The sequence below is a fragment of the Diadema antillarum genome, unplaced genomic scaffold (genome assembly GCF_040938485.1).
Source record: "Diadema antillarum isolate AM-2024a unplaced genomic scaffold, OU_Dant_1.0 scf00000093, whole genome shotgun sequence".
In the NCBI taxonomy this organism is placed as follows: Eukaryota; Metazoa; Echinodermata; class Echinoidea; order Diadematoida; family Diadematidae; genus Diadema; species Diadema antillarum.
Genome location: NW_027270982.1, coordinates 1,656,040 through 1,671,684, shown reverse-complemented (window position 1 = coordinate 1,671,684; position 15,645 = coordinate 1,656,040). Strand labels below are relative to the sequence as shown.

General features: G+C 38.0%; 1 protein-coding gene across 1 annotated transcript in view; it reads left to right on the top strand.

Moving 5' to 3' along the window:
- The first annotated feature begins 8,788 nt into the window (after positions 1 to 8,788).
- Positions 8,789 to 15,645, top strand: part of LOC139718361 (reelin-like) — an 81,921-nt gene continuing 75,064 nt past the window's right edge. The window contains exons 1-2 of the mRNA XM_071629834.1: positions 8,789 to 9,067; positions 11,189 to 11,700. Of these exons, the coding sequence (XP_071485935.1) occupies positions 11,487 to 11,700 (214 nt within the window). The 5' untranslated portion in view covers positions 8,789 to 9,067; positions 11,189 to 11,486. The remainder of the gene's footprint in view (positions 9,068 to 11,188; positions 11,701 to 15,645) is intronic.

Sequence of the window (15,645 nt, the reverse complement as noted above, 5' to 3'; positions counted from 1 at the left end):
TGGTATGTAGTACATGTTTGAATGTTTTTGTGTGATTCGGGAAAGACCCTAGTAGTCAAAAGTAGAAGCAAGGTGAGTGTGCTTGTGTGTGTGTATTTTTCTTCTTCCCATGTCTGTACAGCTGCAGGTGTAGCCAAAAGCCAAAAAGTAGTAATAGTTACAAACTTATGTTACCTCCTTGTTAATGACAACTAAAGGTCATGCTGAGGAAGTCATATACAGCTGTAATATGACAGTTGTCTGACACTTGCATATTTGCCACCAAGTGGGCAAGTGACAATTTCAAAGAATATGCGATTGTTGTTACCTTTTCCATGGCATGTTTTCTGTGATCATAGCATAGCGCCATCTTGTGATCATTCCTATAACAAGCTCTTGCCAAAGTTATAGCATACTAGAAAAAATTAACAACTTTACCTACATTGTATGATAGTGGGTTGAGGGAAGGGATTTTGATGTACTAAGGAGCAATAAATTGACTTATACCATAGGAATTCCAGGAAATACCTAAGAAAGAAACCTAATAATGTAACAGTGGTTAAGGTTTTAGCTAATTTCCATGATCCAAACTAACAAGAATACAATGCAATTGAGTATATGAATATAAGAACGACCCAAGTCCAATTTTTGGCCAAATTCAGTTTGACATGGGAAATTGTAGCTTATGCATGGACTCATCTTGTGTGTAAATGATAAGTCCTAATTACCCCCGGAAGTGCCTGAAATAAATGAGTTAAATCTTATATGAATGTAAGAATGAAGGACTTGGATCATTCTTACATTCATATTATAGCACCCTCTCTCATCCTTCTCTCATCTCTATAGCAGAATATCATGTATATGATTATGAATCAAAGAACGACCCAAGTCCATCACACAAAATGGCGTCTCCACAATTAATGTTAATGTTAATTGTCATAATAATATATGTTCTAATTTGTATATACAATGTTGCCTTCCCATCACAGTTAAATAGAATATTATTGGACAAACAAAAAAGATATGAAGTTTTTTTTAGTTTACTCGAAATGGTCTTCCATGGACTTGGGTCGTTCTTATATTCATATACTCAATTATTGTGCAAATCGTATCTCTGTGTTGAGTAGTACATGGATAACACCATTAAAAAGTTGTCTTGTCTGTTACATTTAATTTCCAGAAGACATTATAATACAAACAAAAACAAAGAGATCATGCGGAAATCAATGTTTTGAGTGGTCTCCAAATCTACTTTCAAGTTAGTCACTTTTTTTTTTATTCATATGTACAGAATTGCTTTAAAAGTTACAAAAAGAATGGAAAAATTTGGTCAAAGAAGGTTATTATTGAGTTAGTGACAAATGGTGTTTTGTTAATGTGCATATTACAATTCTGTGGTATGTGTGTGTGTGTGTGTGTGTGTGTACCATACATAAATTATAACTGTCAAAGTTTTGTACTTTAAGTATCCATCACAAACCATGAGAATTTATCTAAAAATTCAAAGTTTAGGCAATCCTCTTTTTCTCCAAGAGTAATAACAGAATGGAATTGTCTACCATCACATGTAGTAGATAGCTCTTCAATCAACTCATCACATGTAAAAACACTTCTGAAGAAATTTGGGCAAGTAGGATAGATGACTTAACATAGGTGAAATTTTCAACTCTCTTATATTTACTCCAGCAGCACAAAGCATTTCACACTGAAATTAATCATCTTTATTTGGTGCAGAGGGGATAAGTTTTTTATAACTTTAAGCCCACTTCAAAGGTATGATTATGATTGTGCCATTTCAAAAAATAATGAAAACTTCAAACTGCGAATGCTGTTACCATTTTTTTTCTCTAGTTATTCCATTTTTCAACAGTGGAATGAAAATCACTTGATAGCAGCACCTTTCATATTTCTCAAAATATGCTATGATGAAAGTTACCTTGGTTCTGGTCCTGTCTTAATATGGAGTGAATTTCTGGCAGTATTGTATTTCATCTGTCCTAAATAGAACTCCAGGAATTACTCCAACAAGTTTCAGATGAGATTTGACACCATGTTTGATAAAGTCAGACTGGAGTGGTGTTTACATTTTGCCACAGGGTCAACAAACCTTTTACCTCCCTTAATTCCCTCGTTAAAGTAGTGTTCACACCATAATGAATGTTCATAATGTCATCATGACTGGCGGTGGCTAGACAATGTGAGGGTTTCATCATACCTATACACGCTTTACTTCACCTCTTCCGCTTTCTACAGCATTGGGGTCAAGGAAAGGAATATGAGTACCAAAAGAAGGGCCTTTGGAAAAGGAAGGGTCATGTTTAGAAAGTCGATGAAAATGGCTTACTCAGATAAGCTTCTGTTTACTGAAAATTAGAACAGAAGGATGGTAACTCTGTAAATCATTTTCAGTTTTACCACCTGCCTTGCTGTCAGCTGATGACCTATCAAATTTGGGAGTCATTCAGAGATTTAAAAAATCAAAAAGAACAAAAACTTGTCTTTGCTGACCATCAGTGCACTTATTTCCCCCCTTTAGATTCTTTGCAAGCCCCCTTACCTGTGATTTAAAGAAGTTGTTATGAAGATGAATCGATGTTGATTTCATGTCATTCTGCACCTGAGACATATGACGTCCTTGGCACAGACAATCAAAAGTTTGTATCTTGAGGTAAGTTCATACTTTCTGAAGATGCATGTACCATATCTTGGTTATTGTGAAGTTAAAGTGAAAAGTCTGAAGCATTTGGCACACGTATTATTTCTACCGCAATAAATCTTCATCTTTAATCCATGATGGGTCTGTTGCATCTGTTTGAGAACCCTATGCTTCCCCAGATACTTTGCAAAATGATGACTAACACTTTTTAAAGTTTCTGACACTTTCACAGATTTTACAAGTTGTAACGTGAACACTATGTTGCACTACAATGAAGACAGAGATCATTGACCCTTGAATTCAAGTTGTGTTAGACATAGAAAACAAGTGGGATTTACATATTCTGTTGTCATAGTAACAGGGAGTATCATCAATTGCGCCTATCTCAAGTAATTAAAAAATAATAATAATAATGGATCTTACTGCATGCTGTATAGATACATCAATATAATTTGTATTCTTTTATAGAGCTGTTTTATCAGAAGACAGTGTTTTAGGGTACTGGAAAATGCTGATCAATGTGAACAACCCCCTTCTGCTCAAGTCTTTTAGCCTACCTGATCCCCAGGTGGAATAGCATGAATGGAGGAGTCTGGGAGCAAGGTGACTCACTGGATCGCCTTCATGGAAGGGACAAAGGTCTTCCCAGATCTCTCTCAGTCAGGTTCAGAGTCAAGAGTGTGAGTGAGAGACTGGAGTGGAGGGAGGAGAAAGATTCGTGGAGTCACAATAAAGACAAGCTGGAATCATGGAAGAAGGGTGCTAATGGAAACCTCTGGACCTCCTGTTCTGCGTTGTAGACACCTTGGATGGCAGACAGACGTCGTCTGAGCACTGGTGGAGCTAAATATTTGCCTGACACGACCTCAGGTGAGTCAGCAGTTCCGTACACACGGCTTGGTTTGTGCTTTGAGGAGTTTATCATTCACCTGTAGCAGTTCTTTGTGTGTTAAAGTGTGCCGTTCGTTGAATGGTCGATTATCAGCGTACAGGTGTGATGTTATGTGTCAAGTGAGATGTTACCTTCTCTTGTTGACAGTCATGCGTACAATGTAACTACCCCAGGTGTATTGGTAAGCAAAAGATTCATGGTGGGCCTTTGAAGTTTAAAGGAGGACTCCGCATGATTTTCAGACTTTTGCATGTGAACATCTATAAATTGGTTATGCTAGCTGAAGATCAAGTTACAAAATTCATAGTGATTGGAAAAATTCAAAATTTAATAGTGAACAAGGATGATGACATTCGAAGCAGCTTCACCATAAGAATGCAGGATTTGTCGAATTGTGATGGAATAACATCGCTACATATACGTGTATGTACAAAATTATAGTCTGGAATATGTTTGATTCTATGTCATCATCCTTGTTAGTGTAAGTTGTTTTGGTTTTCTTTTTCAGAGTATTGGTTTATCTGCTCAAGGACCACAATAAATTCCATAAATCTATACATAGCTCTACCAACTTACGCACTATATGAGGTGAAATTATGAAAATTGTCCGGAATTCCTCCTGTAGACATTCATATACCAGTTATCTCCTGAGTTCTTTTCCTGCAGTGAACTTAAATAAAGTTATGTGGTATTGCACAAATTGGCAATTGGTACACAGGTTGTGCCTGTGCAAACTGCTTATAAGTAGGAATTAATTCACATGCTCAGACAAACTATGAACCGTGTCTCCTTAGAACTATTCATATTTCCATACATTTTGTGAAATGATATACAACTGTAGATGCCCTCTTGTATTTGGTTGTGAGAGAGGTGAATTTGATAAAAGTTATTTCATGTGACTGGTGTACTCCACCTGTTTAACAACATAGAGATACAAGAGAACAAAAATGTAAAGTCAGCAGAGCTGGAGTTTTAATAATTTCTGAAATGAGCCGATGAGTCTCCTTATTTCTCAGGGTGATTCCATGTTAGATCTTCAGTGTCTTTTTATGTCCTGACAAGATAAAATCGTCGGTTGCGAATGAAAAGGGTGTTAAGTTGTCTCAAACACTATGGGTTTAGTGGCAACTTTAAAATGCCCTTATCATTCTCACTCGACGATATGAAATCATCCTCGATTTGGGAATAATATTTGCATATTGACATGCATGCAACATGCAAGTATCTCCCCTGAAAGCTCTTTGGAACCTTGGTCATATTGATGTAGCAATGTTTGTAGCCCAGTCTTTTATAGTCTAAAGGAATGGTATAGTTTTGCTGGAGTTGGGGAATGCAGTTTCTAACTTTTTGCGAGATACATGTTATGAGAAACCACTTACGATATATATTGAAGAGCATACAGTTCTAAGAGGTATTCAAAGTTTATTTGATGAAAATCGATTTGGAAATGGCTGAGATATCCAAAAACAAAGTGGTCCTAATAAAATGGTGGATCCGACCTTTTATTAGGAATTCTTTGCTTTTGGATATCTCAGCCACTTCAAAGAATTGTATGCTCTGTTGTACTTCATGAGAGATTTCTCATTATCTCACACAAAAGTTGGAAACCTGAAGCTCCATCTCAACCAAAACTATACCATCCTTTTAAGTGCGAAGCTAATTTTCTCAACTTTTATGATCATTCATTCCCTTTGTTGTTGTTTTTTTTTAAAGCAGCAAGGGGATTCAGCTGTTGTTCCCAATCTATCTCACCCCCTCTCCCAGTCACCCAGGATAGTTCTAGGGTCCAATATCAGATATTTACGCAAACTGCTGGAGGCTTTCTGTATTAAAGTTGTAAATGTACAAGTGTAGGCCATTGCACTTTTACAGAGAGATCATGTGTGATGGTAAAATATCAACATTGACTCACAGGAACAATGCTGGTACTGCTCTGATTTTCAGAGGAATGGAAACTAGTGGTAGTTTTCAGAGATATCTTAATTGTGGCCTTACCAATTGCAGGGCTGGTGAATTGGGAGGGGGGGGGGGAGTGGGGAAGGAGGTTGCTTTTAATAGTGTGCTTCACTTTTGATGAAAAACAAACAAAAACAAAACATTAAAATCAAATGAAAGAATGCATAACAAACACACATGGTTTTTGATGGTTCTACCCAGATGTCCTGTCAAGAATAAAGGTAGCATGACATTGTCCGTGGAAATGTGCGTATTAGGCATAATGAATATCTATGTATGTATCTGACCATCTTTTTCTGTTCAGTAGTGCACAGCATTCTACCAAAATGAATTGTGTATGACTTGGCTGGCAGATTCAGCATGGTTTGGCCATGATACAGTTCGTATTGGACTGCGAATAATTCCTGAGCTATTATGTGAGAATTTGGAGAGGGAAAAAAAAAACATTTTGTGCTTGCTTGTTCCACAGGGTGATGCTAGAGCTAGTACATAGTTTCCTTTATATTCAAGGATTGTAAGCTCTTCATAGTGCCATGTGTGTTATCATGTGGGGATGCTCTAAAGAGGGTTTTTTTTTTTTATATATGGCAATAGGAAAATGACTCATTTCCTTGCTTTTGGGAAGTCCAAGCAATAAATCTTAGAAGTTTGATATGGTGTTGAACAAGTTCTCTTCAGAAATGTCAAACACAGGAATCCTAAATAGTGGAACATAAACAAGTGAGGTCTTGGTTGCTGCCGTGTAGCAGTAATGCCCTCCACTGTGAACAAAAGGGCATTGACGGCACATGTTTTATGCAGTGCGATAAGTGCCCTTTTGTTTCTTACATGTACAGCAGGCAGGAAACGGGAAGAATGCATGAACACAGAACACAAAGCCGATCATTGAAAATGTGTGAGAACTGTGGTTGCCCAACCAGGAGCCATTCAAACAAGGTATCGCCATCAATGGAAATAATTGAATAGAGGTGCTCTCTGAGGATTTGTTTCTTGTCATTCATTTTGTGTTTGCCACCGAACAGTCCACCACTGTACCTGGACACGCATTGTATTTTGCTATTTGTGCGAAGTTAATGAGTTACTCTGCAGTGTGCAGTCTTCAGCCTGACGCATACCAAAACCGCAAATCGTAAAAGTTTCAAAAGAAGTATGGCAGTATAGAAGACTCACCAGAACAAACCTTTTCTTCTCCCCCCCAACCCCACCCCACCCTCCTTTCCCCATCCCCCTTCTCCCTTCCCGTCTGCAAGTCTGTAGTTTAAGGCATACATCTCTGTTTTTGAACAAGCAGGGCACCATAACAGTTTATATTATATGTTTATGTTATATGTACGTAAACAAGCTTAGCCAGTAACTATATGTTGGTCTGTTCGGTAAGCCATGACATGGTATACTAATGTTAGTACTGAAATGTTCGTATCATCAAGGCAAGGGATTCATTTTGGAAGGTAATATTTTCGTGTGGTGTTAATTTCGTGAATAGCTCCCGACTCGCGAAATTCGCGAAAATAAAACCCCCGCGAAATATATAGCGTATACAGTATTTCCTTCCCTGTGTATCTGTTCATCTCAGGAATTATCTTGTTTGGAGCCATGTATGTAAATACATGTACTCTGTTCAACAAGGGTTCAACTATTCAGGCATCATCAAGGCAATGTGTAATTTCTCTTAATCATGATTTTCTTCTGAAAACTAAAGTTTGTTGTTCAATGTTTTTTAATATAGCTGCAATGTTTCAATCATGTTGTAGCACAATGTTGTTATTATCATGTATTAATTGCTTCCCCAGCAAGGAGAATATTTCTCTCCCCTTATTTTTTCTTTTTTTTAATGAATAGAATGCAAACCAAATGTAGTAACTGAACTGTGTCCTTCAGACATGGAGTAGTCATTAGACAATGGTCTACTTGGGTACTTGAAGAGGAGAGCTGAAAATAGGGATGCCTAATCGCTGGATTAAACCTTACTAGTATTTGATAGGATAAGCGGCTATTAAATGAAACCTACGATGTACAGTGTGTGAGTGAAATTGTAAGACTTGGATGGTCAGTGAGTGTGTCTCACAGACACACAGAGACAGCCAGTCTCCTCCTCTGACACAGATCGCTAACCTCTCAATAATCCCTGCGCTCCCATTGGTGGAAAGTCTTCCTCACAGACAGCTCTGCCCTGTGGTCTGATCCATTGTTGTGAATAGGGGTGATTGATGCTGGCCCAATTATGAGGGTGACCTTGCCTTGTGTATGGCAGGAGAAAGGGGCAGGATAGAGAAAGGTAGAGAAATTGGGTTGGTGGGGGGGGGGGGGGGGGGGGGAGGGGCAAGTGGATTGATTTACAAAATGCATCCAGGATGAGTCATGTTAAAATGGGATTGTTTGTTAGGGCCTGTATGGTGCATGTAGTACAGATAAATTCATAAGGGATTACAGGTAGTACTGGAGAATCTGCAATACATGTTTTTTGAAATCCAGTTGCATGGGAGAGTGAAATAATAAAGATGGGGGGGGGGGGGGGGGAATATGCACATCATAGGGAGGGAGAGAGAGTTTTTGTATATGGGATTGTTTGTGTATGTGCGAGGGAGGATTGTGTGGTGATGGTGTGTGTGTAGGGAGGTAGATTATGGAGAGGGAAGAGGGGCGGATGGCAATAATATTACATAAAGTATACAATGTACCGGTATGTGTGCTTTGTGCAAATCATATATGTAGGGAGACAAACTAAAATGCTGAGCAGACAGTAACAGTTCAGGGAAGCACCAAAGTGTTTATACAGGAAGGTAGTGATGTCAGGACTTAGAGGGGAAATTATGAATGAAGAGAGATCAAAGGGACATAGACAAACAAGGGAAAAGACCTGGTTAGTTACAGGCCCCTGGCCCTTGGCGTTTTCAAGGCAGACACAGATTTGTAACCAGGATATTACCAGGGGGGGGGGGGGGGGGGGAGAGATGTAGGTGTCAGAATGCTAGGAGTGATATATCATTTTGATAATTTATGGGTCCTTGAATCTAATTGGCTTCCACCCCAGTTAGTCAGCCAAGTTATTGACAGTTGAGTGACATTGTTGAGAGGGGAAACCAGTCATTCTTTTGTATTCCAAAGGGGACATAGACTGTAATCAAACAACAACAGCGAAATCAGAAATGTGGGCTGTCCCTACACAACCTCCCCTCTGACTGAAATTTGGGGAGATCAGTGGGACGAGGGAACTGAAGGCTAATCTCTTCAGGAACTGTCAGGGGGTGGGGAGCTGAGAGGAATCCTTATCAGGATCACTGGTTTTGGATGAGGAGACCATTTGGAGTGTGGTATGTCATCCGGGGTTTCGGTGGCTTTTTTGTGACTTGTCATACATCACACATTGTTCCCTGGTTCCTCTCCACTAGCTAGCAGGTGCCAGGGGATCACGGTATTCTCCACTGTCCGCTGAGGGGATGCAGAGGGACGCGACTTGCTCCAGATTTCTGTTTCAACGTTGAGATGCCTCCCAGACTCATCGACAGAGGACAAGAGATAGCCAACTTCTCTTTGCTCGCTCTTGTGGGATGCTCCCCATGAAAGGTTTATCAAGTAGCTGATAGGTGAGATTTTAGATTGTGGAATTTCCTTTGTTTAGGGTTTGGTTATTTGGATTTTGTTTTGTTTTGTTTTGTTTTTAAGTTTAAAGCCACAAATTTTATGTACTTATGTATAGTGAGAATCAGGGAAATTTACTTCTAGATCACATGGTTGAAAGATTATGAGCATCACAACAAAAAACTTCTCATCTGTGAAATCTCCATGATTTGTAAGTATGCATTGTAATTGAAATGAGAAATTGGCATAATTTATCTAGCTGTCATGAATTATAAACTTATATCTCTGCCATATTTTGCCCCTGGTGGAAATATATTACACTGAATATATTAAAGTTGATCCCCTTAGAAAGTGACACAGCCTCTGATTGAATATAAATTTTGTGTGAGTAACACTAAAGAAGTGGAAATATTTTTTTCATTTACTAGTTCAGGCATGTTTTGTTGTTTCAAGCTAAAAACTATATATGTATGGAAGAAGACTGCCATAATTTGTAGAGCATTGTGTCTTTTTTAGAATTATTTGAATCTATTGGCTTCTGAAGGACTCTGACAAAAATGAGTCAAGATTATCATATATAATGTTAAAATCCCTCTAAAAGTACACTGTATAACAAATAATGTTCATAAATATTTACAAACAACTTATGACTATACACAACTTTAAATTCAGTCAAATCTCAAACTACCAAGTTTTGAAATGAATAGTTAAAATTGTAAGTGCACCTCTTTTTCTCTTCCACATCATTTTCACCTATGTAGTCCTTGTTAGATTTCAAAAAGGCTTCAAAGCCAGTAAAAGTGGGAAGTTTGCTTTGGAATTCAGCATATTTAAGCATAATATTTCGGACACAAAAACACAAAAGATATTGAAAAAAAGGCATGTCTAGGTTTGTTCTTAGTATTTCTTGTAGCAATAGAAATTGAAGTAAGTGATAGCACTTTTGTTGCCTCACCACAGCAATTAGACTCATCCAGGCTGGATAAGCTGTTTTATGGTCCCAAAACCGTTGCAGCATTTTCCTTTTCTCTTTAATGTGGTGAATCATTACTTTCACCCATGTAGTGCATTGTTGCTAGTACAACATTTCCTCTTCCTGTTAACATGCCCTGAATTGAATTAAAACTTGGCAAAGAAAAAGTTCAGTCATGAACAGAATGTATTGTATACCCCTGTCCATGAACTCTAGCTCATTGTAGTGTTCACCTATCCACTACTGTAACCTTGTGGGTCTAGTACATACTGTAAAACCAGAAATTTTCACTTGCATGATTTTAATTTCGCAAATTTCGCGAGAGCCAAGCTTCATGAAATTAAAGTGCACATGAAAGTTTTTGTTTGCACATGAAAGTTTTTTTTTGCACTATATTAGGCATTGGATACCAGTGGCAATGCATGAAAATTTCATGCCGAGATAAAGGCTGTCAGCTCCAATTCGTGAAAATTTCATGGCACCAATATTTCATGCTTTGCAGTAGTGCACTGACATTTTTAGAATTTCATACAGATTATGTTTAAAAAGATAGAAAAAGAATTATAAAGTATATTTAGCACACAGGTAAACTAACATGATATCTTCAGGTTTGGCCAGCCTTAGCTGTTTGTTCACATGTTCCCTGAACAGCTTCTGAAAGAGATACATCTAGTTCCTAGAAAAAGACAGGTAGCTGTCTATTTATATTTCATGAAAGACTGTTGAAAGAGATGCATCCAGTTCGTAGAAAATTGACTCTGACATTCACGGACGGTGGGTGGGGCTCTGATGGCTGGGCAGAGATTTCTGAGCAACGGGAGTTACAACACAGTACAGCTGAGGGGATGAAAAAAAAGAGAGAGTTTACTAGACAGTGGACAGGTTGTCTGCCAAAGGGACAAGTGCCTATCTGTCCAGCTCAGCTGTGTGCAGTGTATGCAAGTTCCACTGATCAACTTACATTGCAATTTAAGTTCTCTGGATCCGGATTTGTAAGCACACAGCCCTTGTGACTCGGGAAGTGCTGCCAGAATGTGAAATGCAGTGAAATCTTTTCACTGCATCTTTCTTGAGACTGCAAAGTTTGTGCAATGGCACCATCCAGCACTCAGCCAAATTAATGTCTGTTTTTGTGTCCATTATGTTTTTGCAGGATAAACAGGAGCTGAATCTGACATTGGCTTCATCATTTGTGTTGGGATGACTCTTGACTTCCTCATCCGCCTCCTCCTCCTCCTCTAGACTAGGATTAAGGCAGGAATATCATCCAGTCAGCAAGAGACCAGAGAGACAAAGATGTGAATATCTCTTGGAGAAGGCATCATCAGCTCCATCTCGACCAAGTGCGAATTAGGAGCCAGGATAGAGGATTTAAACTGCTAACAAATTCTCCATTGGCTGCATTTTCTTTTTTTGTGCCATTCTGAACACAAAGTGCAAAAACTTTGACAATGGAGGGAACTCTGTGTAGGTCACTGCTCTTGGGACTGCTTGCATTCTGTATGCTGTGTGTGAATCCGTCTGGGGCTCAGCTCATGCCGTTCACCTTCCCCTGCTCTTACAGCAGCGTGTCGGACGAAGGAAGCACGGATGAGGGGGAAGTAGCAGTGTCCGTCAGTATCCACGGCAACCCAAGCTACTATGTGCCTCAACAAGTTTATCAAGGTACAGTATGATGTCCTTGTATGCTAATCCTCATTGGGCAAGCCATGTGACATTTTTTTTCCCACTCTTTAGTAAGGGATAAGAGCAAAAACATACAAATAACGCTGGAACAGAATCAACCCATAGGAGTACAAATTTCAATTCATTTGCAACATCTGAAGAGTTGTGGAATTGTGTTATTTCACTGCAATTAACTTCACCTTATGGAGCTAAAGGAGTGGAATTCCCCCCCCCCCCCAAAGAAAAAAGAAATTATAATAATAAAAGAAAATGCAATACTCCTGCATGAAAGCAATGCTTAGCAGAAAGTATTATTTCACCTTAATGTCTACCTTTTCATTGTAAAGGAATTGAAAACAGTTCTATGGGTATTGCCTTGTAAGTAGGACTTGATATGTAACCACCACCACCACCACCACCACCACAAAATGTGCCCGTATTTTTTGTATACAAAAAGTTTAGCAATATCAGTATAAAAGTATGCAAAATACATTGTAGACCTGTTTTAAGGTTTGATACAGTTGTGGAATATACTGTGTTACAGATGACTTGGTACTATCTAACTTTTTGAATATAGTTGTGTTCTTTCTGGCTTGTTTTATCAGTAGCCAACCTTGTGGTTTCAAGGCTTATTGATCAGTCACTCGCCCTGTATCATGATATCCAGGATTGTTGTTATTATATTGTACAATGTAGGTTAACTGCCAGACGGTTTTTATCAGTGGAAATTGATTAACAGAGTGATTACATGTCATGATTGATATAGATCTGCCATTCCCCCAGTGAAGACCAAGATCTAGAATTTTCTCTGCTCACATTTGCCCATTCAAATGAGTATGCCATGTAAAAAATTCAAGTAATTCTACAGAATTGTACAATATAAAAACATTATATTCAAAGTGCATTTGTTTGTGTGCAGCATAGCAAATGTAAAAAGTAAGAAAGGAAGAACTGCTCTTTGAATTATGTGTTACTGCGTGGAAGTACCCAGCTGAATCCTTTATTCCTGAAGTTATTCCCCATGCCAGTTCAGTACTGGTTGTGTCTACATTATTGGCAGCCATAACATTGAACTTTCATTGATAGCACGCTCCCCTTTGTAGCAGTATGAAAGAACTTCAAAGCAATTTAGATTAGGTAGGCAGGAAATGCACTTTTGTTTAGAATTAAGACTTTTTAACAGGTGATTGATCGTTGGCTGCGTGTTTTGCCACCAGTTGAACTTCCCAGACATTACAGAAGGAAGTGCATGCTGTGGTTTGTTGAACACTGGTTGCAATCAGATATAAATGAACCTTCCATTGCTTTCCGGCCCTGCTGTCGTGGGTTATATCAGTGTACGCTGTAACTACACTGGAATTGACAGCATAGAAATATATGTGCATTTCCCCCCATTTCCCTTGACTGCTATGAGAGCAGCTGAGTAAATCAGTAACAGATCATTTCCTGTATAGCGGATGCACTTGTCTGCCAAAATATTTAGAGGGTAGATAGGTGGCTGGTTATATCTCTATGTGCTGTTATCAGGCAATGTTAATGTTAGAGGATTCACAACAATGAAGTCATATTGCCTAGGAGATAAGAGAACAAACATTCTAACCCACTTTGGAAATAGAAGAGAAGAGTACACTAAACATGGGGGGGTAGAATGATTAGCTGCATGCTATGATACCTACACATGTCTTGCATTGCTAATGTGACTATGATCACTCCAGGGATCATGTTGCATTTTTAAGTTGACTTTGAACGTGAATGAACAGGCCTTCTGTGTCAGAAATTGTCAGTTTAGGCTAAAGTTATCCATGATGTGCTAATCTTCTGGCATCAGAGCTTGGTAGTGTAAAAAAGGTTCTGCTTAGATTTGATTAAATCATAACCTTATATCCATCTTGACACATTGCTATAGGAACGTGATATGGAAATCATGCCATTAATCAGTTCACAAGACTAAATATGAAATAAAAGTAGTAGTAGCGGTACCATTTGTCAGCTTGTGAACATATGATATATTTCTTTCTTTCGAACGATGAACAGAAAATTCAGTAGGGTAGAGGGATATGACTGTTGTCTATAATGCATTTTATATTTGATGCGAGACAATGATAATTATTGGGATTTTTGAATTTTGTTCAATTAGTGACAAGCTCTGCAGAAGGCCATATTTTTGAAATATGGATCAAACAAACCAAAAGCAATGAATAAACAGGCAGACAGACAGACACACACACACACACATTTACATATGCGCCAAATGAGGAAATCCTTTTGTGTGTAAATTCATACACTGTCCATGTCCAATGACAGGTACAAATATGTACATGTACATGTATTTGTACCTTGTACATGTGCACACTGATTGTGCTGTGGAACACCATAGGGGTAGAACTCCATGGGGGTAAGAACACTCACCTCAAACATTCCAACTGAACTGTAAATATTCATAACAACCTAAATTACATCAATCAGAAGTGATAAAGTCCTCTCTCTCTCTCTCTCTGTCTCTCAATATTGACACGACTTTGCAAGAGCACACTCCCAAGGAATGCAGATCAGTGTTTTCATTACAAACTCTTTTTGGTAAAGTGGTAATATTGACAATATCTCTACAGTGATTACATGTGACTCTATTATAGCATGATACGTCAATGGGACATCATTTGTCATAACCTGTGTTTGAGGTGCAGATTATTGTCTGATGGATATGATGACTTCATATTTGTTTTACACCTTCACGCACTTTGCACTTGGGTCACGTACTTGTCAAGCACAGCTTTTATTTTTTAAAAGATTTGCACACTTTTTCTGGATAAATATTCCCTACAGCTATAGCCTCTACTGGATAGAAGTCGAAGTCAAACCCCCCGTGATCATTTTAGGCGGTAGAACTGTGCACAAATCATCATAATAGCTCCATATTGTCCATTTATTGCCTGTTGCCATGGTCAAGATCAGCTTGACAAGGACTTTAAAGGGAAAGCCTACCCAATGTTCAAGTTTTTGTGCTATTGATATCTTTTTGCCATACTTTTTAAAATGTATTCAGGTTTTTGTGTTTTTTTTGAAATGTAAAAGACAGTAAATGAAAGATTTTCATTTTGAGACCTATGCTGTTCAATTCTTTGTTGTGGTTTGCAGAATTTTCAACATTCTGTATATGAAACAAATATTATTTCTATGTTGACCACACATTTTAGAAAATTACATTTTTTTTAAATCTTTCAAATTGAATATAAAGATGTATTTTTGTTTGATTTCTTGATGTTGTTGAATTAGTCTACTTCCATGTAATCTTCAATTAATATGTCATACGCAGTAAAATTTAGAGGATAGATCTGCTAATTTAAAGATGGCAAATGGGATAACATTGGCAGCAAAATCACCGCTGGACTTGTTGGGTTTAATTACAAAGGACAGAAAAGTGCTGAGTTTCATTAAAATCAGACTTTAAGATAAGGTTTAAATATTTCACAGGATGGAGAGATTTTGGTTAATAGTCACGTAATAGAAAATTAAGAATTTGATAGGAAAAAGAGCTAAATCTTTTCTTGTAAATTAAAGATGTTTGCAGTTAAACCTGCTGAAAAAAAACCCACAAAGAAAATAAAAAATACATCATATCTTTTATGATAACTTCAGGAGTATTCATTGTTGTGCAACAAGTGTGGTATCAGAAGAAAGATATCATTTTGCTCAATCTGATGGTGGACTTACTTAAAAATGTCACTTAATGTGTTTTACAATCATATTCTTCAAATGTTAATGTCTATATCAGAGAAGTAGGGTTTATTTAGGCCTTTGAACGAAGAAGAATATATAAGAGCCCAGGTCGTTATTTACGAGGTACTTCAGAGGTAATAGAATAATATGATATATAATCCAAACTATGGCATCCCACAGGTTACTGAGTGAAATTACAGAGAGAGGAATTCTTCTCATTGAAAAGCA